Source organism: Columba livia, chromosome 18, assembly GCF_036013475.1.
Source record: "Columba livia isolate bColLiv1 breed racing homer chromosome 18, bColLiv1.pat.W.v2, whole genome shotgun sequence".
In the NCBI taxonomy this organism is placed as follows: Eukaryota; Metazoa; Chordata; class Aves; order Columbiformes; family Columbidae; genus Columba; species Columba livia.
The window spans coordinates 8,373,626-8,401,388 of NC_088619.1; the positions used below are offsets into that span (position 1 = coordinate 8,373,626).

General features: G+C 45.4%; 1 protein-coding gene across 2 annotated transcripts; it reads left to right on the plus strand.

Moving 5' to 3' along the window:
* Window positions 1-825: 825 nt before the first annotated feature.
* TOB1 (transducer of ERBB2, 1) lies at window positions 826-27,659 on the plus strand. Of its 2 annotated transcripts, none has more exons than XM_065034822.1 (2): window positions 826-952; window positions 25,705-27,659. In XM_065034822.1, exon 2 carries the CDS (start codon window positions 25,842-25,844, stop codon window positions 26,823-26,825), a length of 984 nt encoding a protein of 327 aa, XP_064890894.1. In that variant the 5' UTR covers window positions 826-952; window positions 25,705-25,841; the 3' UTR covers window positions 26,826-27,659. The 2 variants fall into 2 exon arrangements, with proteins under 2 accessions (XP_064890894.1, XP_064890893.1); XM_065034821.1 differs by lacking the exon at window positions 826-952 and adding an exon at window positions 22,932-23,205.
* The last annotated feature ends 104 nt before the right edge of the window (window positions 27,660-27,763 follow it).

A 27,763-nucleotide genomic window follows, 5' to 3' on the forward strand; every position in this document is an offset into this window, starting at 1 on the left:
GCTGCTGTCAGTGGGAGCTGAGGTTTCCCAACCCCGCTGAACATCAAGTCCCACACTCCTCCAGACCAGCACCTAGAAACTCCAGATTTTTCAAAGTTAACAGTTACCTCTGAATATAAAATAACAGCAAATCTACCATAGAAGTGGGAACAAGATCCAGACCTTTTCCCCTCCCAGTAGGTAATACCTGGTGCTCGTTTGCAGCAGAGTGAGTGATCTGGCCACCTTTGGACACAATTAGTAAGGGAGGCGTACGTAAATGCTGTCAACATGTTCTCCGCTGGTCCCAGTGATTTCCTGTTGTTGAGGGAAAATGGGAAATCAATGTGAATCTTCCTTCAGCCTATTAATTCTGCGCCCCCTTCGCAGACGTTAATTCAAATGCAAAACCTGAGCCGGGGTTTGAGCCTCCGCCTGTGCTCAAAGCAGTTCAAGCACAGGGTTCCTGTTCAGGCCCATTTGTTACCTACGTGACACTCATCCATCATCGTGATCGTAATGCTGAGAGGTGGAAAATTTTCCCCTAGCTACTCGGAAGAAAAAGCACCTTACATAGAATTTATAAGCTTCTTCAGCTGAGCTAATTATTCAGGAAAAGGTATTTTTCATTGCAAGAAGCACAGGCGAGCAGATTCCATTCATAACTCAAATACCAAACAGCTTTAGCACCTTTGGTTTTAATGGCTTAGTTTATTAATATTAAGGTGGGTTTTTTAGTCTGTTTGGTTTTTATTTCTTGGTTGGTTTTTTTTGTTTATTTTTTTAATGCTTTTTCCCTTTGGGCAGAAAGCTGCTCCCTTTTCGTCACAGCCTCGATAATGAATTGCAGTGTACAAAGCTGGTCATACAATACGCAGCGGCGGCAGCGCAGAGCGAGAATCTTTGGGAAGAGTTTCCATAGAAACATTGACGTCCTCCTGGCGAGCAGGACACCGAGTTCCTTCAATGGGAGGTATGGGGTTTTAAAGGAGCAGCGAGGTGGCGGGAAGCCAATCCAGCAGAGCAATGACTCTGCATCTCCCAGCAGAATAGGGGGGTTGAGCTGGTGGGAGAGGAAAAATAAAAAATAACTAAAAAAAATAACCCAATTACCCTCGCATTATCAAAATGTCGGGTTTGATGGTTGCTGCTTGAACGGTGCTGTAGATAGCCTGGTAAATAATTAAACTGCTGACTGCAGAGTGCATGAGAGCCGGCAGCCAAAATCATAAATACTCAAGGCTGTGAAGTAGCAGCTTCTAAAATATCTTGTCGGATTTTTGTCACAGACTCCATCCCCAGAAGCCTTAAATTCAGCACAAATCGGCATGACGCAGGCATAAACCTCCCGGGGATGAGCAAGGTTGCACCCCGGCGATGCGCACCCTCCCCTTCGCTGCTTCTCTTGGAATGAGACAAGTGTTTTGCTAATGTTCCAGCTCTGTGTTTTAAATAGCCTCGCGTCTACCCAGCTAAATAGTGGCAGAGCAGTTCTGTCTGGAAGAGGCTGTTTCTAGAAGGAAAACAGTCAGAGGAAATGTTTTTGCCAGAAATGTTGGAAATCGTACAAAACAAAAAGGGAGAGTGCAAAAAAATTCACCGCCGAGCGCTCCCCAGTGTTTTTGTTAAAGCTCACAAAACTCTTTGTTTTGGAGCTACCCCCAGATAAGATTAATGAAGGTGACAGACATCTCTTCTCGGATGGCGGGTGACCCTCCCCGAGGCCCCGTCCCAGCCTGGGGACACCAGCTGGATCCTCCCCAGTGGCTGCGGGGGCTTTGGCTCCGGGTGCAGGAGCCAACATCCCTCAGCCTGCCCAAGCCAGCAGCCATTCGACCCAACCTGGTTGCTCTCAGCCTTCACAGCTGCCTCCAGCTTTTTGAGTCCGAGCTGGATATCTCCATCACAGTTCAGACAACTCCCTGGTGCTGCAGTTTGATACATCTCAATTAGGGTATTACGTGTGCCACCCTCCCAAATACTTGAGCATCTTCCCGTGGCGAGTTGCATGGTGAGGAGCGCCTAGTACGGCTCTTCCTCTACTCCTCTCCAGCACTGATATTGTAGGGATGACTTGTTATTTACCCAGCAAATCCCCCTGGTATGTGGTTTTCTTTGTGAAGGCGAGCTGGTGGGGGGGTGTGCTTCACCAGGACAATGTGAGATCTAAGGCAGCTTTGCTTCCTGCAGGAGCGAGCGCCGTGGTCTTGAACCAGCCCTGTCCCATCTGCAAGGCAGCTTGTGTTACTCAAAAGTATCTTGCAGTTTTGCATACTTCTGGTTTTTCATGTGTGCACAGCCTAAAATCTCTCCAGGCTGATTACCAGAAAATACAAAGCATCCGCAACTCCATCACAGGTACTCTGCACCTTTCGTGGTCTGCTCCAAATAGTCTTCAGTTAGGCACCAAAGGCAAATGACTCTTGTGTGGGTGCTGACCTTAATCACTTGTCCTTTGCAATGCTCAGAAAATGTGGCTATTTATATAGATGCTGTTATTATAATACAGAAAAGTCTATGCTGAAAGTTATTTCAAATCTACATGACTATGATGCTACTTGAAGTTCTGGTTTATCATTTTAGAGCAAAGACATCCACTTATTCATTGGGCTCCCAGTAGGACATTTGATAGGGGATTTGGAATTGATCTATCTGTAGAATGTTTGCGTGGAGACTATTTCGGTTAAACCTGTTCTGCAAGGTTTGCTGTAGACACAGAAAGACGGAAAAATCAGCAAATCAGGGGTTCTCAAAGAAAGGTCTTGAGTTTTAGGGACTCATTCAGCTTGTTTCAAAGGATGATGGCAGGAATTACTTACAAGGGAATAGGAAGAGAGGGTAAAAAAGATCTCCATGTTCCTGAGCAGCACCTAGTTCTTCTCGTCCATTAGTATCATAGTGTTTTACTGCAGAATAGAAAATATTTTATCCTGTTTTGTAGATGCAGAAGCCTTAGAAATAAGGACCAGCTTAGCATAAGAGACACTTTAGTTGAGCACTTCATTCTTACAACTTAGGTGAATTTGAAGGTTCATTATTACTTCTCGGTTAATATCACTTTAGAAGGTGTTCATCTAGCAGGGCGATGAACTCGGTTTAAATCCCCAGGCAGGCTGAGTTTGCGTGCAGCAGGAAGGGCAGAGGACGAACCTGCCCCACACCCACCACGATAAGGCAGGTGGGGCTGAGGACAACACCCGGCCCTGCGCCCCAAGACCTAATGTACACACACAAAAAGAGAGCGCCTCGTTATACTGATTTGGGAAGAAACACAATTAAAATGGGGGAACATACCAGCTTGATGGTAGTTGCAGCCTCCAAGTGCTTTGACGTGGTATTTCTGCAAGAGCGAGCAGTAAGTGAAATGATCTACTTGACCAATATTAAACTGGTGCACTATAATGGTCCTGAATTTCTTTTGAATCAGACCTTACGACAGCATCTCCTATGCCAAAGGTGCTTTCTCTTCCAGTTTATCTGCAGAACCGCGATGCTGGCTGTGCACTATTTATTGGTGCTTTTAACCCCGGCAAAGGCTCCATTCAAGCTGCTTACGAGGCCCTGGCTTAGCGAACCCTCTTTACAGACACTTAATTGAGAAGCTGCACTTAAGTCTTATGAAACCTGACGGACCCTGATCACCCCATTTGGTGCAGTATGGAACCAGGAGGCAAACTCTTTATCAACCAAAAATTCCCATCAAGGGCAAATCTACCTGCAAGCTGCAGCGAGCAGGGGCTGTAAAACCACCAGCAAAACCACACACCGCGATGCCTCAGTGAATCCAAACAGGTTCATGCTTAGTGGAGAGATGCTACCAATGTTTCTGTATACTGCTTAAAACTTGCATTTAACTTAGTAAGTGAGAAGAGAGCCAATTCCCTTTCCATGTATCTTGTAGTACAGAGCTGTCACACAGATTATAGATGTTTAGATGAAGCATTAGTATCCTGTGCGCTCGCTGAATCAGGAAAGTCTTTGCACCTGAGCCTACGTGGTCATTCCCTTTAGGCGGAGTTCCTGGCAAACTGCAGACACGGGGAAGTGCAGCCAGCAAACCCTGTGCAAACCCACAGCAAACCCACAGCATCCCTGCTCCTGCCGCTGGACGAGAGCCTGTGCAAACAGCAGGGAAATTGCGTTCTCTGCGATCCCTCGTCTGAGCTTTCCTTCCAGCAGATCCTGCTCCTTCCTCACATCGGCTTCTCTCCTGAATCTGGGACGCAGGAGATGCTCAATCCTGCCTTCTGGGCTCCTGGCCATCAGATCTGTAACATGTTTGGGATACGACAGTAATCCCAAGCTGCTTGGGTTAAGGGTGTGCTATCAGAAAAACCTTTCCAAAGGGCTCCTCAGTCTTTGAGCAGTTTTTGTATTAGCAGAAAGCAATGTATTTCTTTCAATGATGACACAAAATCCCACTTTATCGTTCAAAATGGTGGCAGGTTTCTGTTCCTCGGATGTGACAAAAACCCACTGCAGTGGCCATTTTGAACACCTAAACTTCCTATAAACAGCTGAAATTTCCAGAGCAAGGAAGCTGTTGTTTCAAACATGGTGCTGCGGATCGAGAGTGGGTAATCCAGAATGACAGAAAGGGAGAACATACTTTGTTAAAGGTGGGAATTTGATACCAAAAATTAAGCATGGCCATAACAATTACAGCCATCTAGTGGGCAAAAGATTTTTAAAAATAAACATATTATTATTATTGATATTCAATTTAAATAGTAAAATACCTGGAAATGAAAGAGGTCTAGCAAACAGCCTCCCCCCCCCCTCCTTTTTAAACTTTTCTTCAGGAATACATAAAATCTTAAATATTTTCCTTCCTTTGGAAATATCAGGCAAATTAGGTCTTATCTGGTGCTACTGTTTTAATGAAGGACTTGCTGAGAATCCCTGATGAGTCTTATTGCTCACGCTTCAGCTGAAAGGACAGGACTGATTTTATTTTAACAGAGATTTCCTTTCTCCAAATGGTTCATTAAATTTTAAAGTTAGCTGTATGACAACACGAGCTTTAAGTTAAGTAGATGGCAACAAATCAACAGGCTTGCCAGAGTGATTAAGGATCGCTCTCTTCAGATGCTTTGTACATATTATTTTGGCTCTCGATGGCATCCATCATTTCAGGATCTTCTCAGGCTTCACAAGGTATTTCATGTTCTATAGGATTTCTACTGACTTTCTGCTGAAAAAGCAAACTGGAAAGTAAGATTTCATCTAAATCTTTGCATATCAAAAGGAAGAAAAAGTACATCCCTTTCTTTATCTTACTTTTATATGGAGCATATGGGCTGAAACGATGAATTTCAGATCTGAATTCCAAATACTCAAAAAGCATTTTGATTCAGCCCATAACAAAATCTGTGCTGGGATTTCACAACAATGCTTTTTAATCCATTTCGGAGGAGGAAAAACATTCTCGGTGAGAGGGTACACAGAGGGTACACTCTGGCACAAGTTTTTGGGTTGCTGGTTGTTTAAAACTTAGTCATCTGTATTCAAGATTTTAAAAACATATTTACATAACAAACAAACCTTCTCATAATAATCCCTGCAAGCTTTTGATTGCATGCCTTGGAGTGGAAGAACAAGCTATAGGATATATTTTTTTTAACCTTATGACAAGAAATAACTGGCTGTGAATTTTGGAAATCCTCTTTGGCATGTGTTCAAGCCGGTATTAATGCAAACCGCCCCATGCCCATCTCCTGACTCATCCCGAACGGCAGTTTCTGACACTCATCCCATCCGTCCTTTGCCGAGGAAGAAAGCAAATCAGCTCCTCCCTTCCTTCCTGAGAGCCCATGTGCTCAACCTGCTGTTGAGCAGAAGCATCTTCTCTGTGCCCAAGTGTCTAATTTGGGGGCTGATCTTGTGCCTGAAGGTCTCCAAGGGGAGTTTCTCACTGTGTAATTCATGTCGACTCCCAGGGCACGGAGCAGCACACGGAGCAGCACACGGTGCGTCCTTCTCAAAGCCCCCGTTTCACATTCACAACTCGAGAAACTCTTTGCAGCAAGCCTGTAAAACTCTCTTTGCACCTCTGGTGCAAATCTTTTTGAAGATCACTCCATGTCAAATATAGCCTTATGTTGCTTCTAAATCCTATATATATTTATAGGGCTCAATGATCCTAATAGATCCCTTCCAACTCTAGATATTCTATGATATATAGAATTTATATACTATTTACATAGTGTCTAAATATCCAAGTAACCATTATCCAGATGCAGATGATGTTTGCACAGGAAAATGCTGTTTAAATGCCACCGTCCTACAGAATCTTGTGTGTCGGATTAAATCTCGCCCCACACTCGTCCGTGCCAGTTGCAGAAGGGTTTTTTCCTTGTCCTGCAGGTGCGAGGTGAGGAGTGATGGGCAGAGGCTCAGCTGCTCTAGCTGTGAATTTCTTGACCTCTGACAGTTTGGTTTTGTTTTAATGACAGTCTTTTCTAAGCATAGGCTATGCAGTATAACACGCCATATAAAACCTCTGATAAATACAGAGCTGGATTTGTGATGCAGTTGCTGGTATTTCATTAACCTTTATCTTGACAAGTGGAAATAACACGCTGTGATTCAGGGTAAATTTTTCACTTGCAGAGAAAAATGGTGCCAGAAGAAAGCGAATGGGCTGGAAATTAATAAATACAAATGTTGATAGCAAAAATCAACTCCCAGCTAGAATTGGCCCCTTGTGCATGTTTTGGACATGTTGGGCTGTTGTGATGACGCTCTGCAGCGCGCGACAAAGCCACAGCTTGCACATGGCTCAAGAGCCCATGGTGACCACGGCCAGCACTGGGGACAGGTGTGGCCTCCATCCAGGCTCCCTCCATTGTTTCTTCCACCCAGACGAAGGCACAGGCCTCACGGATTGTCCACCCACCTTGGGCTGTGGCATCTCCACCAAGTGTTGGGTCTACAGCCCCGTGGTCCCTCGTGGCTCAGCTGCAAAGCGCTTCTTGCTCTGCAAAAAGGCAGCTTGCAATCCATCCCAGTGATGTGGGTATGCAACTGCTGGCCCACCGAAACCCCAGGGAAAACCATTTCTAGGAGGGCCCAAGCTAAATAGAGCCTGTCTTAGCATGCAGACTTGTCGGTGGCCAGCAGAGTCCCCAGAGGAGACGACAGAGCTGGTGAGTAATAGGGATAACTGATGTTTTCCCAAGTCGAAACCAGCCTGACTCACCACTATTTTGTTTCTTTTATTGTTATTTGTATTGCTCTGATGCCAGGCAGCAGATCTCAGTTATTGAGCCCAGGGTTTTATCACCATATAACAGGAGAATGTGCCCTCTGATATGCTTCCAAACTAAATCAGTAGGAGGGGAAAAAGCAAAGCCACTTGCTCAGGGCTGAAAACCCCCAATGCTCTGCTCCTAAGCACCTTCACTCACGGTGGCATATTTTCCAGCTGGCCTTGCCTCGCTCTAAGCTTAGGTTTATAAATAGTCAATACCATCTAGTTTTCCAAATAAGAGATCTGCTTAGAGCGCATGTTCCTGGATATTCATGCTCTGGGGAGCACTCGCTGTCGGGAGGGACTGCTCATGCCAGCCGCTTTCTACCAAGATGCTGGTCTGAGGCCACAGCAGAGCAAAACATGCCACCAGAAAATTAGCAGGAGGAGGCAGATGGAGCACGGGTATGGCAGAGGCCACCCCTGCCCCACACGCTCCGGCCATGCCGTCCTCCAGCAAGTGGCACAACCCTGTACAACCAGCTCCTCCTCCTCTTCTAGATGAAGTCAGGATCTATTCCTGGAGATGGCTGCCATGGAAAATGTCTCTCTGGAGCTGGTATTTGCCAGAGATAATGTCTCTCTCAAGCCAGTATCTAGCACAGCATAAGATTCCTGCTGTCCGTGATACCCATCAGGCTCTCGAGGCTCTCATGACATGCCAGGTGTTGCTGGTGCAGGGGACAGTCATACCCACCATCATATCTGCAAAGCAGAAGATGCACATCTATCCCTTGAAAGCCATGAACCTTATCCCGAAGAGTTTAATAAAATATAAGGGCCTGGATCTGGTAACGTCAATAGAAGCAGTTTTATTCCCAGATCCAGAGAGGAAAGTACAAACAAAGAGAACCTAGATATCGAAGAGACAAAAGCTGGCTGGGAGATCAATGCAGAAAAGCTCTGCGAAAGGTCTGGGGTTTAATGAGAGATGAGTAAGATGGGACTTGGCAAAGATAAGAGCGATTAGGTACAGCAGCAAAGAACATGAGATGCAGCTAGTGAGAGGAGACAGAAAACAGCTGGATGAGGAGGCTGGGAGGAAAGCAGGTAGAGGGGAATAAATTTTGGCTTGTGTGCAGCAGTGACACAGCTCCAGCTGCTGCAGGGCCTGGCCAAGCGCTGGGAAAAGCCCGATGGTTTTGAGGAACCATGTGGAAAGCAAAGCTGCTCAGGCACAGCAGTGGCTGTGAGCCTGAAGGCCGCGGGTGTCCCCCACGGTGGTTCAGCAGGGGCTGTTGTAACTTCTGCCTGAAGCTCCCTGGGACCTCCAAGCATCTGCTGGGAACGACCCTAAGAGGGGACACTGAACTAAGTGTGTGCCAAGTGCCACCTCTGTGACAATGGGCCAGAGTCACCAAAGGTGCTGGTGAAGCTCCAGTGACCCACATCCACTGAGGATGGGGTCTCCAGACCAGCCATGGTGCCATTGCCACCACATGGCAGGCAGGAGGGTGACAGGTTGTTCAAATCAACCTCGGCTCGGGAACACATGCCTGGTATTTTTGTCAGCGGTGTCTCTTGAAATAAATCATCAGCCATTCTGGAGAACCGTGCCTGCATATTAGGACAATTATTGCTTTCTTCCAGCCTCGGCTGTGTAAAAATGTATTGCGTCTCTTTACGAGAAATTCTCATCTCCTTCTGTCAGTCATCTTGTCTCAGTGGGGAAAAAAATTCCCAAGCCCTGTCACATCAGAAAATGAGAAAATTATCAATATCTAAAGTGTATGTGAAAAATACGAGCTCTTTCTCCATTTGGGAGAATGGATCTTGATTGTAAAGTCTTATAAATGTTAGCAGTTTCTCAGACATTCAAAAATGTTAATGATCCCAAGGCACTAAAATAGCTTGCCTTAGAGTTTTCCATATTGAAGATACTGTCTTGCCCTCTGCAGCCATCTAGAAGACTCTATCATAAATTAATGGTGCTATACATCGCCTTATGCATTCAGAAAGCAGAGACAGGATTAGTATATTCACGCAGACACAACAGGCTCTGATGATTCCCTGCGTATCTGGAGTTGGGATGGAACTTTGGTGCCTGCAATCAGCTTAATAAATACTACCAGCTTCCTCCCACCATGCACAGGAGTAGGAAAAAAATCTGTCAATAGTTGTAGCTTTGAGTAGGAACCCTTGAGTAAAGTAAATCTCTCTACTTCAGATTTCCGCTGGCCTCGTTATGCTGCTTTGGGGTGAAAGGAGGGACCAGGGAGGTGACAGCCCCACAGCTGAGATGCAGAGGGGTCCCTGCCACCCCAGGAATGACCCCCCTGTCACAGGGGTTTCTGAACCAGTCCTGGCATCTTCTTTCCCCAGAAAAGCAGCAGCTGACCCTGCCCGCTGCCCTTCCAGGGGGAAGGTGCGTGTTTGGGTACATGGGCTCAGCCTCCTGTCCTCTGCTAGAGATCCCAGCGCTGTCCGGGGGCTTGCACTGTTGTTGCTTTCAAAACACTTGATTTTGGGGGCATGTCCCCATGGGAAACCTGGGAGCAGTCCCTTCCCTCCCCCAGGCTGTCCAGGCTCCAGCAGACCCCACTTTTGCTTGCACACACCTCCTGTCCCACAACCTGGGACCCACAACCATGCCCCTCCAGATGCTCCAGCATAGCCTGAAGCAGCTGAAGGTACCTCAAGACCAGAGGTCTGAATCACATCCCCAGGAATGCAGAAGAGTGGTTTAATTCAGGTCTAAACCTTATTAATGCCACCTGGAATCAGAGGTTTGGCACCCGTGAAGTTGGCTGGCCTGAGGCATGAGCGGAGGAACATGGAGGAACTTGCTGCTTCTACAGCACTCCTGTGGTAGGACTCGCAATCAGATTTGAATTTGTTCTGCCTTTTTCCTTTTCAAGTATCTGTCCATTTTGCCTTTATGAGCCATCAATTGTTTTATTTCCCCATCAGATTAGTTTGTTACTCTCACTGTAGCTTTGGGCTTTTGCAGTTGGATAGGACCCAAGAGACATAAGCATCAGGACTGAAGACGGAGTACAGCACAAAAAAGGCAGCTGATGCTCAGTAGACACCACAAACCACTTAAAATGTCTTTTGTTTATTAGCTATTGTTCAGTTAAATATAGTACCTGTAATTTGAACAATAGGCAATGGCAGAGTATGTGCTTGTGGGCTGTTACCGAGCACCAAGGTGAGGCTTTCACAGCCCGGGCCAGAGGCAGAGTACAGCAAATTTGCCTAGAAAACCCTCATAACTCCATTATAACTGGCCCATTAGCAGAGCTACTGAGGAGACTATATGAATGATGTTTATTGCATTTCTGCGAGCCCACAGTGGGGAAGTTTATTTAAACAATTTCATGCATAGAAAAGCAGAGCTCGGCAGGACTTTGGGCTCCGGAGCTGAGGGACGGTGGATGGAGCTGTGGGAGTGATGCTCCAGGAGAGGGCCAGGAGGTTATTTCTGGGATGCTTGAGATGGAAACAAGGGTTCCGCTGCCCTGCTCACAGCTCGATCCTCCCCGACCTGCTGGGACCCCAGTCCGCTCCCTGCTGGACGTTGTGTTGTGCCTGCACTGCCATTTGGCTGCAAATGGACAAGAAACGGGGCATTTCTAGAGGTTTAAGCAAGCGCTTTCTCAAAACTTTGTGGTGGGACTCCAAAGGGAGTTACTCTGCATGAATCAGTCCAGAGCTTTTTGGGATGCTCCAAGTGATTGATTCATTGATTTCCTTAGTTCTGAAGCTGAATTGAGTTTTGTGATCTAATTAGCTTTCCTTTCCCAAACAAATAGAATGGCTTTGAAAAATCACCCATACTTTTACACACCCGACATCTGGATTTGGTAAAAATTCTGAAGCTTCTAAAATGCTACTTGTGGTGTGGAGGAGGGGAGCGTGATATTTAGTAGATGGTCCTTGCCCTCGTTTTTGAGAAAAAAAACCCAAACCATAAACTCTGCTGCCGGCAATTGAAAAAGCAGTTAGGCTGAACTCTCTTTTAAGTGAACAAACACTTACTGATCTATTTATACCTGCCCTGAAGCAGACTACCGTAGGTGGAAATGCTGTAATTATTTCCTTTCCCTGCTTTTCACTGTCCTACAAAGATCTCCTGCAGCAGCTTGTTAACAAGTTACCGCTGTAGATGGTGAAATTAAAACCAAGCCCATATTAATGACCAAATGGATTTGACTAAAATTTACTAAAACTAGCTGTGACAAAGGTGAGCCAAGCTTGAGGGCTGCTCAGAGACAGCTTTTGTTGCTTAGCCCCATCTATCTAAGAAGGCTGAGAATTACAAATGATGAGCATGGCTGGCAGTTGAGGGGGGACAAGGACCTGATCAGTCATGAGGGGGAGATGCAACAACATGATATTCCCTGTATTCTTTTATCCATCAGTACACGTTTCCGGTTCAATTCCCCTCCTCAAGAGTCCCTCTCCTTTGTTATCTTCCTACTCTTCTCCCTCCCTTGGTTTCTTTCTCGGAGCAGATGATCTCTTCCACTCACCACCCAGGTTAACTCTAGTTTCAGTATTAAAGATCATTTCAGCTGCAAATAGCTTTTACGGAGTCCATGTTACAACCCAGGAGTCAGCAGATCGGATCTCCAGCTGCCTCTCAGATGGCGTGTTGGGGGTTTATCTGCGTTCCAGCACCCCCAGTCCCGTGGCAACAAGCCATTCTGCTTCAGCACAGTTCAGGAGGGTCGTAAACTCGATTACAGCCGATTATGGATCAGGTGGGAGAAGATGAAACAGGAAAAAAAAAATCATTAACATTCAGCAGGCAGCTTGTTCTGTAAAGGGATTTTAAATGTTTGTGGGATTTTTTTTTTAAGTGACCATAATTTTTTGGCACTCTATGTTGCTACAGATTATTAGGAAATGGTTAGTGGCAATATTTACTATTGCCTTCTGGGGTACAGAGTCCAAATCACTCAGTTATGAAAATAAGCTCTATAGTGTTGAGAAGTATGAAATGTTGCCCTTCAGTTCCAAGAGAGAAGTAGCGATGCTTCTGGAATATGAGGATGGATGTGCCATAAATCCCGCTGCCCTGAACTTCTGCCTCTCTTGCAGCACAAGGGAACGGCACCTGCAAACAGGGAAGAGACAGCAGCGGCCTGAACGGTGCTAGATGTGCCCAGTATTTCAGTGACCCCCTGAATGTATAAGAACACCTTTGCTTTGGGAAGATTATGCATATATGGCAGCCTGGGGGAGGGAAGGAGCAATGAATTGGCCATGGGGAGGGCTAGAACGAGTCCCTAAGGAGAGAGCCCTGGTAGAGATTTCAAAATCCTCACCACGCTTAAAAAGTAAATAGACTGTCTTGATAGCAGGAGTTGCAAAAAAGGTAGCAATTCGATGAAGTTTTACTGCAATATATTTTGGAAGATCTGCCAGATGGCTGGCAGCAAGACTTCTAAACTCTGACTTTTTTTCCGAGCCAGGCACATTATCATCCATCAGACAGTCACTTTGGACTGACATTGCAGAGCGTGGCTGTCTCCTCTGCGTTCGCCTTGCTCCTGTTTATTTCTAGCTGATTTATTTATATCTGGAACTGATACAAGTGGCACGATTTCTTTGTTTCATTAAAAGATTCCTTGATCTAAACTTTAAAAGATTTGTCTTCAGAGAGATCAAAGTCAAGCAAGTGTATGTCTGGCATCCCTGAGCTTTTCTGATGTTCCAGTCTTCAGGTAAACCTGGAAGAGACATTTCGTTGCAGAGTAGTAAACCGGAGTGACTAGGTTAAAGTAAATAATTGAATTATTGGGTAGTAATACACACCTATCGCACAGGCTTCTTCATTATTATTTTCCAAGAGGTGAAGCAACATTGACAGAGCTCGCACTGTCAAATGCAAGTCAAGGTAAAAGCCACGGCCAACTGCAAGCGTGGAAAATTACATCCCACTGCCCAGCAACTCACAGTCAAGCAAGTAAAATACGATTTGCACAGCTGAGCGGCGGCATTGTCAGGGTGCTGACCTGGGAGCCAAGCACTTCTCAGCCCCATCTGGCACGACCTGTTGCTGACTCCTGGGAAAACCGCGTACAGCCAGTTCTCTAAAAGAGGCTTCTGGGTACCTCATTTATTAATGTTGGGGTGTGACTCGCCAGGTCCCCTGGTTCCTAGACCAGCGGTGGCAGCTGTGACCAGGACGGAGCTGTCTCATTCCTTCCTATTGCTGGAGGAACAGTGGAAGCCGTTTCTTCCCAGTTTAGCCCAATTATTGCAAGAATTAGCAGGTCTCGAGCACACATTTCAAGCCTCACTGCCTGTTACCTGCCACTGCCATTGAAAGGACAGGGTGTTTGTGGGTGATTCAAAGATGTAAAGCTGTATAGAATTGCTGAGTGTTGTTGTGGATGGTTGGAGTATGTCCTGGATATGAATCATCTTGCTCTTTCTGACCTACTGTCCTAATTGAGAGTCATTTATTCTTTAGATGCTCGTCACTGTCTGGGCTGTACCTTTTTGCAATGAAGCAGCAGCCTGGAGCTGTAGGTATTTGCCCCGCTCCCTCATTACATGACAAATTAGAGGAGATTTAGTAAACTGTCATGCTGAATCACGGATCCTCCCCAAACGTGACCCCAAATCTCTGTCCCTGTGTTTTGCTGTTTTCCGTGGCTGGGTCAGGCCAGGACGTGGCTTTCCCGTTGGCTATGTGAATTTTACTGCTGTGCACGTTCCAGTAAAATCAAAGCCCTTAGAAAAGGGATTCTGTGGAAGCTTTTTTGTCAGTGCCTTTACATTCATTAGTTCTAGGTTCGAGCATAAGCCTTGGGGCAGGATCAGCGCTGTTGCTCCTGTTTGATTAGGCAGGTGCTACCGCTCCTTCAGAAGCCTCTATCACCTCACGGATCAGCAACAAGAGATGCTTCAGCCTTGGTTCTCCAGTTCATTTAAGAAGTATGCTCTTCCCTGACCATCTTGTATGGTCTTCTATTTATTAAAGGGTGGGCTGATTGCCTCCCCTCTCAGCCCACGCTTCCCTCAGCAGCCAAACTGTAAATGCAGCCAAGCGACCCCCTGGTCACTGTAGATGAAAAGTTTCAATGCTTGAGCCCCTCACACGACTTTTGCGATGCCAACGTCGGGCACGTTGCTCTGTGTCGCAGATCCCCCGGTGCCTCCCTCGAACCTTGTTCTTCCTTGTCATCCAGGCGCTCCCCTGATTCAGCTGAATCAGGGACATTAATACTTCCGCTGTCCCCGTTTGGATGTCACTTGGACTGGCTGGTGTCAAAACATTAAGAGCGATCTGGATAGGAATATTGATCTTGAACGTCTGTTTCTTCCCCCTTTGAAAACGTACTTCATGTGATATAAGCGAGATCAGTCAAATGCAGCCTGGGCTGGGAGTGACAAACAACCCCAACCCATCTGGGGAAGCCATGGGTATGCTCATGTATTTTGCTGCTACCTTTGAAGGATTCAGTCTCTTAAACTCAGAATGTGTTGTTTTCTTCACCATTCAAGATTCGTCTTTTTCTTTCATTATGCCTTTTAAATGTGCCTGTAATTTGCAAAGGGACATTGTTGCTACAGATCCCAAAGAATTAGATATGATGCTAATTTGGACCAGATCAACTAGAAGAGATCAGATCCTTCATTCTGGCTGGATTCTAACCTGGCTCTAGATCAGCTCTGAATTTCACATTCACTCCTCTGTACCAAATTCATGGTGTTTTTTTACAAGCAATATATTTTCTTTTATCTTGGGGGTTCATTTGTCTCTGGAAATACATTCCAATCAAGTTTCTCTTTGCTCTGTGGAAGGAAGAGATGTTGATCCAACTTGGAAGAGAACTTCTAGGTAACAGACAGGCAGTCTCCTGGTGTGAAGGACCAATTGCATTATTATCTCTTAGTAGCTGGAGATAAATGAGATTTATCCTCTTTGGGGCAAGGCAGGTGTGATTTGTTACTAGACAATAAAAGTTAGAATTCCTGGTAAGGAAGAAAGTTGGGCCAGTGCTTCTGGAGGAGCGAAGCCTGACGTGCGTGACGAAGTTACTCTTCATTTCTGAGTTATTACCTAATATGAAACCAGTCCTACGTTTAAAGGAAACAAATTTTAGCCTCTTCCCTACCCCATTTTCAGCAGCTACTAATTCAATGCTTCAGGAAGAAAGGGGATGTTCAGAGCTAGCTGGAAACTAAACCAAGTCCTGCCACTTCCATGACTGGCTCCACTCCCAGATCCTCCAGCTCAGGTTTGGCATCTTCTGCAAATCGCTGTGGGTGGGATTGCTGGTAAATAATTGCTGTTATCCCAACTATTTAGGTCATGGCCCTTCTTCCGCTGATTCTTTTTACTACCTGAGTGACAGAGTCAGGACTGAGATTACCCAAAGGCACAAGTGCTGGTTTGTCTTAGTGCCACGGTCAGCTAAATTTGAGCTCTCTGCCCAGTATCCGTGGCTCAGTTCACCTCAGGTCTCTGGCATTGCTTCTTCAAATTGCCCTTCTTCCACTCCATTTAAAAAAATGAAAATTGTTCTGTTTCCAGTTACATCTCCAAATGGAGCTTTGTGATATGAGGCCATTTTCAAGGAAAAAAACCCCAAAACAACATTTCCACTTACAATACTTGGGGCTGTGTTTGCCAGCTCGTGTTTGAAGGTGCTTGTAATAAAAGGGTCTGCTATGAACAGTGCCATGTATGTAAAACGATGCAGCCTCAGATTTGACTGAAGTGAAATTGTGAGAATTTATGGAAAAGCATTTGGTGAGAAAACATTCGCAGCTATGTAGCCTTAGAAACTAAAGTGTTTGAGATGGAGCTTGGAGAGCGGCTATGGATCCAGAGAGCCGGGAGCTGGAATAATCACAAGGGAGGCAACTGCACCAGCCAGGATGAAAGATGAGGGTTTCAGCAGAAAACTGATCAAGATAACGAAGCAGGGGGAAGATGTCTTGTGACAGCAGCTGGATTCGCAGCATCTAGCCTCAAATCGGAGCACGAACCGTAAGTTTGCTTGGAGGGGAGAAAAATCAATCAGAAGATTTCACATCGGAGTGTGAGACTATAGAAAGCTCCAAGACTCCCTGGAACGCTGCACCATTTACTCTAATCGAGGGTGAGTCAGCACTCAATTATGTTCAGGCAATTTTATATTCAGTTTTCTATGCGTTGGCGACAAAGCAATTTAGATAATATGGTCATGCAGCAGAATCACCTTCTTCACAAAACCGAGTTACATTAGCTACAATAAAAAGTATGTCACTCTGAGTGCTCATTTTCCAGCATATAAGACAATCATCATGTGGGATCAAGAAAATCTCTCCTTCCTTCCCATTGCCAAACCCGATGTGGTTGTGCAACACAGCTGGTTTATCCCTTTTTCTGAAGTTGTTAGTTATGGCGACTCTTGAGAGTAGACAGATCCACCGCTGTGAGCAAATACGGTCTCGAGCCTTGCACATTAATAATAGCGTATGAGATAATAGCTCCTGCTGGTTTGTGTATTCAAGGAAAAACATTCGGTTATAATGAAGTGGGTTATAAAGATATGTAGGTACTGGGTTATATATGTGGGTATGTGGGGACTGCTGAGTGTGGCCATCACATGGCCAACACCTGTGACCGGCGAAACAGCAGAATGTGTGTTCTCCCCCTGCCGCTGCTTCATTGGCAGATAAAGTCCCAAGAGTCCCATTCTGGGGGAGCTCAAGTTGTGGCCCCTGGTTTACACAGCTTTTTGACATCAGTTCGGGGAAGATATTATACTAATCTGACCCTTTGCTTAATCTTGTAAGGCACATATTATATTATTTCGGAGCAATTATACCTTTCTGAATCAGAAGTGGAGAGGAAATGTGTGATTTACTACGCTTTGAATCAGCGATTTAAACTGAATGATGGTTTCAATGCCAGTGACAGATTCAGTCTTCCATGAACTACTCCTTACACGAGCTGCTTAAAACCAGGATGCACAAACTGTGTTAAAATCTACTTTGTGTGTCTCAGGAGCAAACACACAGCTTGAATCTGCATTCCCCTCCATTATTCCTGTCGCTGTGACTCAATGGACTTTAATAATAGTTGAATAAGGGCCAGATCTGGAGCTCAGCAAACGCAAAGAGAAATTTCCATTGGCTTTTTATTTTTGCCATGGATAATACCCTTAAAGATTCCGGGTCAGACCTTCAGCTGTCACAAACTGGCATCTTTCCACTCAACTCGCTCTTGGTGTCTGCACAAATACAGAGTCACCAGGCTTCTGTTCATCTGAAAAGAAGTGCCCTCATTATTTTTTATTAATATGAAGATAGTTTTCAATGATCTTCCTCTCATGAGAATTATTATCAGCCTGTATTCATCAATACACTGACATTTGAACTCATTCTACTTGGAAGTCACCATCATTCAAATTGTCACAGCTTGAGAGCACAGTAGGTTAACCTGGCGCTTCTCAAATTAATGCTCTCAGACGCAATACCTGCAACCTTTGGCTTTCCCAAATGGAATATTCTGTGTGTCATTTAGTAGCCACCAACTAAACTCTCAAAGTCCTGACCAAGTACTGGGCTCTGCACAACACACGGTTACTGATAGGAACAGGATTGCAAAAAGGCATCAGAAACCCAGGCAAGGGCCACGTGCTCCAGAAAACCCAGCTGCTTTTCACCCGAAAGCCTAAAATATGGATGGTTTCTCACTGAGCTGTATTGTTGTTGGCTGCTCTAAATCCTCAGTCAAGAACCAGGCGAGATCATCTAGGGATGTCAACATTTCATTTTGTTGTGCATTTTATTGCAAAAATCGAGGCATCTTCCAGTTGTTTCTTTATGATAAATTGACAATCCGGTAAACATCCTTCCTTCTTCCCATTCAAGATACGTGTCTACCTTGTTTTCCTGAAAGACTAGAAAACAGTTACAGGTTCATCTGGTCCTTCCTAAGTCAAAAATACCCCATTGCTGGGAGAGCCAGAGAGTGCAGGTTCAGAGCTGTGGTTTAGAGGACATCATGGCCAGGAGTAAGTAGTAGTATTTGCTGGATCTTTGCCTAAATAAAGTTGAGTTTCCACTTATTTCAAAGGGAGCCCCCTGGTCATTCTCAGATGATATTTTTTTTCCCTAACTCAAGATAATCAGAATGTCAAAAAAAATCAGTAGAACTTCTGAGTTTATCGGGCATTTTTGGTAAACGAATATCTTCCATTACTCCTTCTTTGAGTTTAAAGAGACTGAATGAAAGTTCTCTCCTCACACTCACTTTCTTTTTCTCATTTAGTATCTCTTTGTTCTCATTCGGTGTCTCTCAGGAAGAAGATAGAGCAGTTTTCCTGGATTTCCCTTCTCATGAAACAGATTAACCTGTCTTCCCGGCAAATGCCAAGTACACACAACTCTTGAGTAAGTTCTTGATGAAACTTTTCAAGCTACCTTTTCTATCATAATTGAGAGGGCAAAAGATCAGACCTTTATCTTCAATTCTTTTTTTTGATTGCCATAAAATAATTAAAGTGAGCGATCCTTACGGTTTAAAAAGCAGCTTTGTGTCTCTTTACAACTGTTTGTGAATCCTCATCATTTTAGCTATTGGCAGATACTGCAGAACTGACATTAAACTGGCAGAATCCCAGCGCAAAGGTGAGCTTGAGGAAAAAATTATATTGGATTTTAATCAAACTTTCCTCAAAGGTCAACCTCTCTAAGGTATCAAATCAATCTTCCTTCCTTCCTTCTTCTTCGGCCCATTTATTCATAGCTATAGAAAATTCTGATACTCATGAAATATTTCCCATTTTCTGCCTCCTCCCCCCCCTTATTACAGCATCTGTCTACCTGTGACCATTATTTTTCTCAGCATTTTTATTTAGCTTCCTTACTCTTCATTTCACTCTTTTTAGCTGCCCTTCTTGGGATGTGCACCCCATTCTCAAAATGTCACTTATCAGGCTCCTCTCGAAGAACAGATTCTGCTTCATATCAGCTTCAGGACAAAAAAACACCATTTCACCTTTTTCAAGGTGGTGGAAACTTTGGGAAGCACAAAGCTTTGGTGCAAAACCTTTATTAAAGTGTGTCAGGTTTCTCCTGTTTGTATTTTTCCTTCTTCCCCAGCAGCTGCCTTCTGTGTCTTGCTCAGGACGCTGGTGATTTTTGCCATCAAAACATTGCACACAAGATAATTTTCTGGTTCCCATCTAAAAGTTCTTTGTGGTCAGAGAGGTCCTGAAGCAGCAACAGGTATATACACCCTCCATAATCTGAATTTATAGAAAAAATCACTGCTTAAGCCGGTAGAGTGAAATGTAAGAGAACCTACACTACATTTCAAAATCATTGTTAAGATCTATGCTGGAGAGCAGCCAGGCTTGGTTGCTCACACTAATTGAGGATGGGGAAAAGGAACACGCATTAAAATCAGCAAATGGATAAAATTGGGCTAGAGAAGGATGAACACAATGGGAAAAGCCTCCTGTTTTGTTTCAAAATCAAAGCCTAGGCTCCCATGCTAAAAGGTGAATTGTGCTCCTAAACAGGAAAATGTTAAAAAATAGACTGTACTATACTAGGGAATGTACGTTGCAAAGCTTTATGTCCACTCTCAGGATAAATCTTATTTATTCTGTAAGGAACAGCAACGTTCATTCAGCAGAGGTGAGAGGAACAAAGTTGGGTGGTGGAAATCCCGAGCGTTGCTTTCCACTGCTCTTCAATTCTTGCCCATGTTGACATAGATTGGTAAAAATGTTCTTTGATTTTTTAATCCCTTTAAACAACTTTTAAGATGAATAGACCATATTTTGGTCTTAGATATTGTATTGATCACTAAATAATACCGATTGAGATTTTAAAAGAGCGCTGGTTTTAATTGTTTTAGGGACCAAATTTCAATGGCTTTAGTAGAAAAAAGAATGTCCTTTTGTGGAGCCAAGGTTCTTGTGGGGCTGTAGGTCTTGGACAAGGCAGAGATGTTGGCTCTGGAGATCAGACCACACACCTCGCTGGGCACCGTCGCAGGATATGGTCATGAAGATGCGATAAGATCAAACCCCTTCTCATTTAATATAGATTAAGAAAGTCATTTTCCTTCTCATCTCCCTCCCGCCTCCCTGCCATGCTCCGAAATGCTTCTGTTGATTTGCTCTGCTGGGGAGAAAAATTATGAAGGTTTGTCAGGAATGATGACAATATATATATATTTTTTTTTCTTTTAAGACGAATCTTTCAGTGGAAAGAATTGGCAACATGAGTAAAATTTTGCTGCTGGAGTTGTTATTTTCTATTGATTGCATTTTTAAAGATTTTTCTGGCAGGGAGAGGCAGACATTTTGTTATTGCTGTGTATTAATCAAAAGGACTGAAAAATCCTGCAGGCCCTATTCTGACCTCTTAGCGGATCAAAAAGCCAGTTGTGGTTTTAAGAATACAAGCGATCCTGGATTAGATTCTTGTTTTATGCGCTAATAATTTCACATTACTACAGTTTGGCCACCTACTTCTGACGTGTTACATGTGGATGACATAACGATCACTGCAGCTTGAAAATCAGCTTTTTCAGATAAATGAAGATAAATTGAAACTTTCATCGGATCACCAAGAATCAGCTCGATTCTTGCTGACCTGAAGAGGTTATTCTAAGGGCAATCACCTGTCCTTAGCATTGAACATCGGATTTGTTCAATTGCACGCAATTTTAGCATTGATTGCATGAGAAGCTTCCTTTACATAAGCCACAGAAAAGTACATCGCCGCTTTTACAGCTTTAAAGGATCCCACAGCTGCCTTGATTATAAATGTATTAGCTCTGTATGTTTAATTCAGTTCCTAATGCTCCTCATGTAGCGTTAAATCCATTTGAAAGAAAGTCTCTGCTTTTACAACCTTTTATTTTCTAGCGGCTCAGCAGCGCAGTTACTCGGTTTGCGAAGCTCCTTACGAAATCTCACCTGAAAACCTTGATCTCGGGGACTTGTGCAGTTTTTACCTACTTTAAATTGAAACCTTATGCTGCTGGTCCCTCGGTCCGGGCAGAACGGAGCTCAGCAACATCTCAGGCTGTTCGCTGCCCCATTTGTTCAGAGTTTGTTGTACTACGGAGATTTCTAAGTCTCCATTTTTCTTTTAAAAAAACCCCTTTATTTGTCTTTTTGCTTTATCTGTTTCAGTAGTGACTTCACATTATCTCTTTAAGCTTCCATAGGAAAAGTAACAGCAACTTGCTCAAAACAAAAAACCCAAGACTCATTTGGATTCCCAGCTTGGCTACAGCAATTCCCACTAGTCTCCCAGTTGCCAATGCTTATTATTTTATCACCTTCGAGCTTTAGTTTTCAGTTTGGGGGGCACAGTGATAACATATGACCTAATTTTCAGCGAAGGCCTATGCAACCTTTTATCATTAAAAAAAAAAAAACGTAAAATAGGGGGGGAAAAAACATAACTATTTTGAGTCTGGATTAAGATTTTCAAGCTTTTCACAATAGCACAATCCTGGTAGCATCAGCATCGATGCATCTAAATAAAAACTGTGCTTTTTACGATGAATTAGGCCTTCTGACAGAAATTTTCAGCTATGGAAAATCCCCAATACCACTCTTGCTATTTTAGCATTTCGGTTTTCAGGCTCCTGCCTCCCACACAAGTCTCGTACATGTTCTAATTAACAAAGGGTTAAAGTCCTGGCATGTTTTTTTTTCTGACTGGCATTTCCAAATCACTCCTGGGGCCCATGCAGCGTTTATGCCAAAATGCTTTATTATTATACAAACACAAGAGCAAGAGGAGGAGGGGAAAAGAAAAAAAAAAAGAGAAGAAAAAAATGCTCTGCAGTTTGTCCTCCAAATCGCAGCCCTGGTCACCGGTTTGAAGCGAACGATACCAACCCCAGCACTAATTAATACCCGCGGGGGATATTTCGGGGCCCCCAGGGCTCCTCCCGACGGCTCTGGGCGAGGCGCCCGGCGGGGTCCCCGCTCTCCCCGCCCCGCGTCTCCCCACTGCGGGTCGCCCTGAACCGGCGGCTCCGCCACCCCCGCCCCGCTGCCCCCGGTGACTTTTGTTCCCCCCCAAAAAAACTGGGGTTTGACGTCTTCCTCCTCGCCACGGAGTGACCAATCAGGCGGCTAGCAGGGCGGGCAGCCAGCCAATCGGTCAGCGTTGCTACCTGGGGGGAGTATTTTTAGCCGCGGCGGGGGAAGCGGGCGGGTTGGGGTGCAGCTCTGCGTCCCCTCGCTTCAGGGCGGACGGTGCCGCCGCCGCCGCGGGGCCTCGCTGGCCAGAAGGGCGCACCCGTCGGCCCCGCCAGTGCCGGGGGAACGGCCCCTGGCCCCTCGCCTGGTCTCTCGCTGCTCCCCCAGCCGTGCGGAGCTGCGATCGCCGCTCCCGTGTTCCCCCCGGGCCGTTGCCGCCCGCCCCCCAGCCCGCAGCAGCGGTCATGGGAGATGTAGTTCAGCCCCGGCCCCCCCGCTCCCCTGCGGAGACGAGGGGCGCGAGGGCAGGGTTTGACGTCGGCAGTGACGCAACGGTGTTGTGAGGCGCGGAACGAGCTGACGTCAGAGAGCGGCCCCTCCACGCCGCGCTGGGCGAAGGGGACGCAGCACAGGGCACTGCGCGGGGAGGGCGGGGCTTGGCGGCCGTTGGGCGTGGCCAAGCCGAACGCTAGCCAGTGGGAGGGCGGGGTTTGTGGGCGTGGCCGGGCGGGGTGCACGCGCAGGGGGCGGGGCGAGGGAGGCGATATATAGGGGCGCGCCGGGCGGAGCGGCAGTAGCAGAAGGAGCGCAGCTGCCGTGGCCGAGCGCGCCCGTTGTGGGGGTGTGAGCAGCGCAGCCCTCCCCCCTTTCCCTCCCCCCCCTTTTTTTTTCCAACCCTTCCCCCTCCCTTTTTTTTTTTTCTTCTCTCTTTCCTTTCCCCTCCCATCCTCGCAGAGGGAGCCGGCTCTCGGAGATGGGGGACGGGTGCTGAGCCGCACCCCCCCCCACCGCACTCACACCCCCGCCGGGATTGTTTGCACTACCCCCCGCACACCCACCCGGGTGAGTACCGCTCGCTGAGGGCGGGGGGACGGCCCGGCCCTGCGCGGCGGTGTGCGCTGGGCGGGGGGGGCCCGGGCCCAAGGCAGACGCTGCGGCGGGGCCTGAGGCAGCCACCGCCCGGCCCCGGCCGTGAGGCGAACGAGGGGCTGGGGCAGCCACCGCCCGGCCTCTCAGGCGGGCGCGGCCGCCGCGACGGGGGGCCCGAGGTGGGCACCGCCCGGCCCCTCAGGCCGGGTACGTGAGGCGGACGGCCCGGGGAGCCGAGGCGGTCACGACCCCACGGTGACGGGGACTGAGGCGGGCACGGCCCCGCGGGGAGGGGAAGGGCCGGGGCGAGCGGCACAGGAGCCGATGGGAAGAAGGGGGTTGGGGGGGAGCGGGCACGGCCCGGGGAGCCGGGCTGTGAGACGGTCCCTCCCGGGGCGCTCCCTGGACGCGGTCGGGTTGGGAAGGGTGAGCGTTGCCGGCTGAGTAATCGCCGCTGCCTGCGTTGGGCCTCCCCGGGCGGCCGTCCCCGTCACCCTGCCCCGGCCCGGCGGGTGGTGCCGGCCTGTGTGCTGGGGACAGGGGCCTGGCCGACCCCCTTCTTCCAGCCGGCTCCCTTTCCTCTTCATTTTCTTTATTACGGGCTCAGAAAATGCTTTTTCTCCTCCTCCTGCTGTTGCTGGAGCTCCCAGGGTTGTGAGCAGAAATCTAATGAGACCCGACTGCCGGGTTATGTAACTCCCACACCGCTTAAGGCTCCTGCTTTAACCCGGGGCTCTGCTGCTGGGGCGATTAGTGGGCTCGGATCCCCGGAAAATATTGTCCTTTTCAATTTAAAAAAAAAAAAAATAAAAGTAGTTTGAAATTATCAGGCTGATTTGTTTGATCAGCTGCTTGTACCGTGGGGCGTAGAAGAATTTATAGTGTCTGCCTTGAAAGGATCATTTCATTCCTAAAGGACATGGAGGAAGGGAAACAAACCAGATGGATTAATATATCATTTTTAAATGCCCGTTTTAAGCACCCAATCAGCTTTTCTGTACTGATTGTGTCCCTTTTGTAAATATCTTCTGTTTGCCCTTGATCTTTTCCTTATCCCCACCCAGTGCTGATCCAGCAAACGTTTAAAGGTCGCCTTATCGTACAGGCTTTCAAACTATTCCCATACCATGTTGGGGAGAACATGAGTGGCTCGGAAATAGGGTTGGAGACTTTAAAAGGAGATTATTTGGAGCAAGAAATAAAAACGCGTTGTATTCACATTGCTAAAGGATTTCGATATTGGCTTCGATTTCTCTAATCTTCAGTGGCAGCTACACTAAATATTGTTCCTAGTGATGCAGTGCAGGAAAGCACACTGTTAATTTAAATTCTGTTGGGTGTTTATCTCAAGCAAAAAAATATATATCTTTTGTTGAACTGGAACTTTTTGAGCAAAGGTGTCTCCTGTGGATGAGTTCCTTTGTGCTAAGGAACTGCAGGATTTTCATTAGCAGTATATGTGCTAATGCTTGATTTTTGCCCCTTCTTTAACTTTAGATAGCTAATTCCTCTTTTGTCCTTTGTGAAGGAGTGGCAACCATATTTTATATTCAATATAAAATGGAGTCATGCAGAAGGAGAAAAGCTGTTGTTTTTGAGGCTATCAAAAGCTTTAGAAACTTTTTAAAATCTGGGCTATAGATAACGCGATATATTAATTTTACGTACATTAATACGTTACATCTGATAATACAGAATAATTTGTAGAAAGGGGAAAAAAATGTGCTTTTTTTATTGTGATAATTTCACAGCCGTTGTCACCCTTAGGACAGAAGATACATGCATCTATTTTGTATGCATTGGCTGCATTATCATTTTAGCTATTCTGAGGAAGAATTGCTGTATATGTACAGCGGACATTTTCTCTTCAGTTCGCATAATTTTGCCAGCGCACCGTTGATGCGGATGACTTGCTTGGACTTAAAATAAACGTTGCATCATTTTAGTTATTTGTGTGAAACCTCCTAAAGCAACTGTTAACATTTTTATAATTCTGTAGTTTGTGGTGCAACCAATATGTTTGCAAACTTTAAAATGATAAACGACTCTTGGACAAAGACCTTTCAAGCTAAACCAGTAGTCTGGTGCTAAATTTTGCAGCTGAGTACTATAAATCATCCAAATACGGGTTGGTAATTGAACCCTTGACAGGCCTGGCAGTTCTGTGATGTCTTAAAAATTATCCGTGCTGCTTTGTGAATAACTAAACAGCAAGCTCATGTGATTTCTGAAATGCCCCATGCTGTATATGTAAACACGTGCCTGGTGCATCTTCTGCAGTATTGCTTGTAAGTCATACTGAGTGGTGTTGACATCCTCACCTTCCGCAGGCACGAACATAACCAATTTGTGCATTTTTTGGTTGAAACGTTACCTACTTTATGCAGAAGGTGAAGCTGAACGGATAGGCCTTGGAGCTTGATCTTACGCTTTCCTTATTTGGCTGTGTTTGCTTTTGTTTTTTTCTTAAAGGAACAAGAGCACTCAAGGTGAAGGATAATAATCAACTAGAATCAGCACTTTGAAGGAAATTCTGTTTCCCTGTGGCATCTTGAACACTTTCTTCTTCGGGTTTTGAAACAGACTTATAACCTTGTGGCATAGCAGCTATGCAGCTTGAAATCCAAGTAGCACTCAATTTTATTATTTCATATTTGTACAATAAGCTTCCCAGACGACGTGTCAACATTTTTGGTGAAGAGCTTGAAAGACTTCTTAAGAAGAAGTATGAAGGGCACTGGTATCCGGAAAAGCCATACAAAGGATCAGGGTTTAGATGTATACATATAGGGGAGAAAGTGGACCCGGTGATAGAACAAGCATCCAAAGAGAGTGGTTTGGACATTGATGATGTTCGCGGCAACTTGCCTCAGGATCTTAGTGTTTGGATCGACCCATTTGAGGTTTCATACCAAATCGGTGAAAAGGGACCAGTGAAAGTGCTTTATGTGGATGATAATGAAAATGGATGTGAGTTGGATAAGGAAATCAAGAACAGCTTTAACCCAGAGGCCCAGGTGTTCATGCCAATTAGTGACCCAGCATCTTCAGTGTCTAGTTCTCCTTCTCCTCCCTTTGGCCACTCTGCTGCTGTCAGCCCGACTTTCATGCCCCGCTCCACTCAGCCTTTAACCTTCACCACTGCCACATTCGCTGCCACCAAGTTTGGCTCGACCAAAATGAAGAATAGCGGCCGTAGCAACAAGGTCGCCCGCACTTCTCCCACCAACCTTGGCTTGAATGTCAATGAGCTGTTGAAGCAGAAAGCCCTCTCCTCCTCCATGCACTCTCTCTACGGGCTTGGCTTAGGCAGCCAGCAGCCGCAGCAGCAACAGCAGCAGCAGAAGACTTCTGCCCTGTCTCCTAATGCGAAGGAGTTCATTTTCCCCAACATGCAGGGTCAAGGTAGCACCAGTAGCATCTTCCCTGGTGACAGCCCCCTAAACCTCAGTCCTCTCCAGTACAGTAATGCCTTTGATATGTTCGCAGCCTATGGAGGTCTAAACGAGAAATCTTTTGTGGATGGCTTGAATTTTAGTTTAAACAACATGCAGTATTCTAACCAGCAATTCCAGCCAGTTATGGCTAACTAAAAATAAAACGGAAGTGAAATACAAGTAAATACTATTGTACAAGTTAAAAAATGCACGTACCCAAGGGTGTATCTTTTTTTCCACCTCTTGAGATTTTTTTTAAGGCTTGTAGTATGAATACGTTCAAGCTTGGTTAGATAAATACAACATGCATCATTTTTTTCATTTGCCAACCAAGCACAAAATTATTTTATACTGACTGTACATTACAAAAATATACTCTCAAAATATGGCCTCTTACAGTATTTAAGATATAGCAAGGATGTGGCTGATTTTTTTCATGTGTGTGTATATATATGTACGCAGACATATATGTATAGATATATTAAAAAAATTGGCACTAATAGGTGGGTTTATTGGTCTTTTTCTAATTGTATAATTTAATTTAGTACAAAGTTTGTAAAATATCAGAGTATATATATTGTTTCTACAACATGGTATTGCATTTATATCTTTTTACTACAGTGATCTGTGACAGCTGCAGCAGCTTCATGTTGTATTTTTTTTACTGAAATTGTAAGATATCCATCTTAAAGACATCAATTCTAAAAAAAAAAAGTAAAAAGTTGTGTACAGAATATTCCTTAGTGGTGGAATTAAAATGTACGAAATATTTGCTTTTTTCAAAAGAAACACAAATTGTATTTTCTGTTAAAAGTTTAAAGATTTTTGCTATATATTATGGAAGAAAATGTAATCGTAAATATTAATTTTGTACCTACATTGTGCAATACTTGAAAAAAAGGTATAAAAGTATTTTGAGTCAGTGTCTTACATGTTAAGAGGGACTGAAATAGTTTATATTAAGTTTGTATTAAAATTCTTTAAAATTAATCGGCTGCTGTGGTCTGTGTTGTCGCTGTTCCGCTGGAGCTCGGGCTGCTCGCTGTGTTCTCCGTGCTAATGGTGCAATGAGCCCGGGGTCGGTGCAGCGCAGA

What these genes read in the sequence shown, in the direction of transcription:
- TOB1 (XM_065034822.1), top strand. Translation starts at nt 25,842, where the DNA reads ATGCAGCTTGAAATCCAAGTAGCACTCAATTTTATTATTTCATATTTG.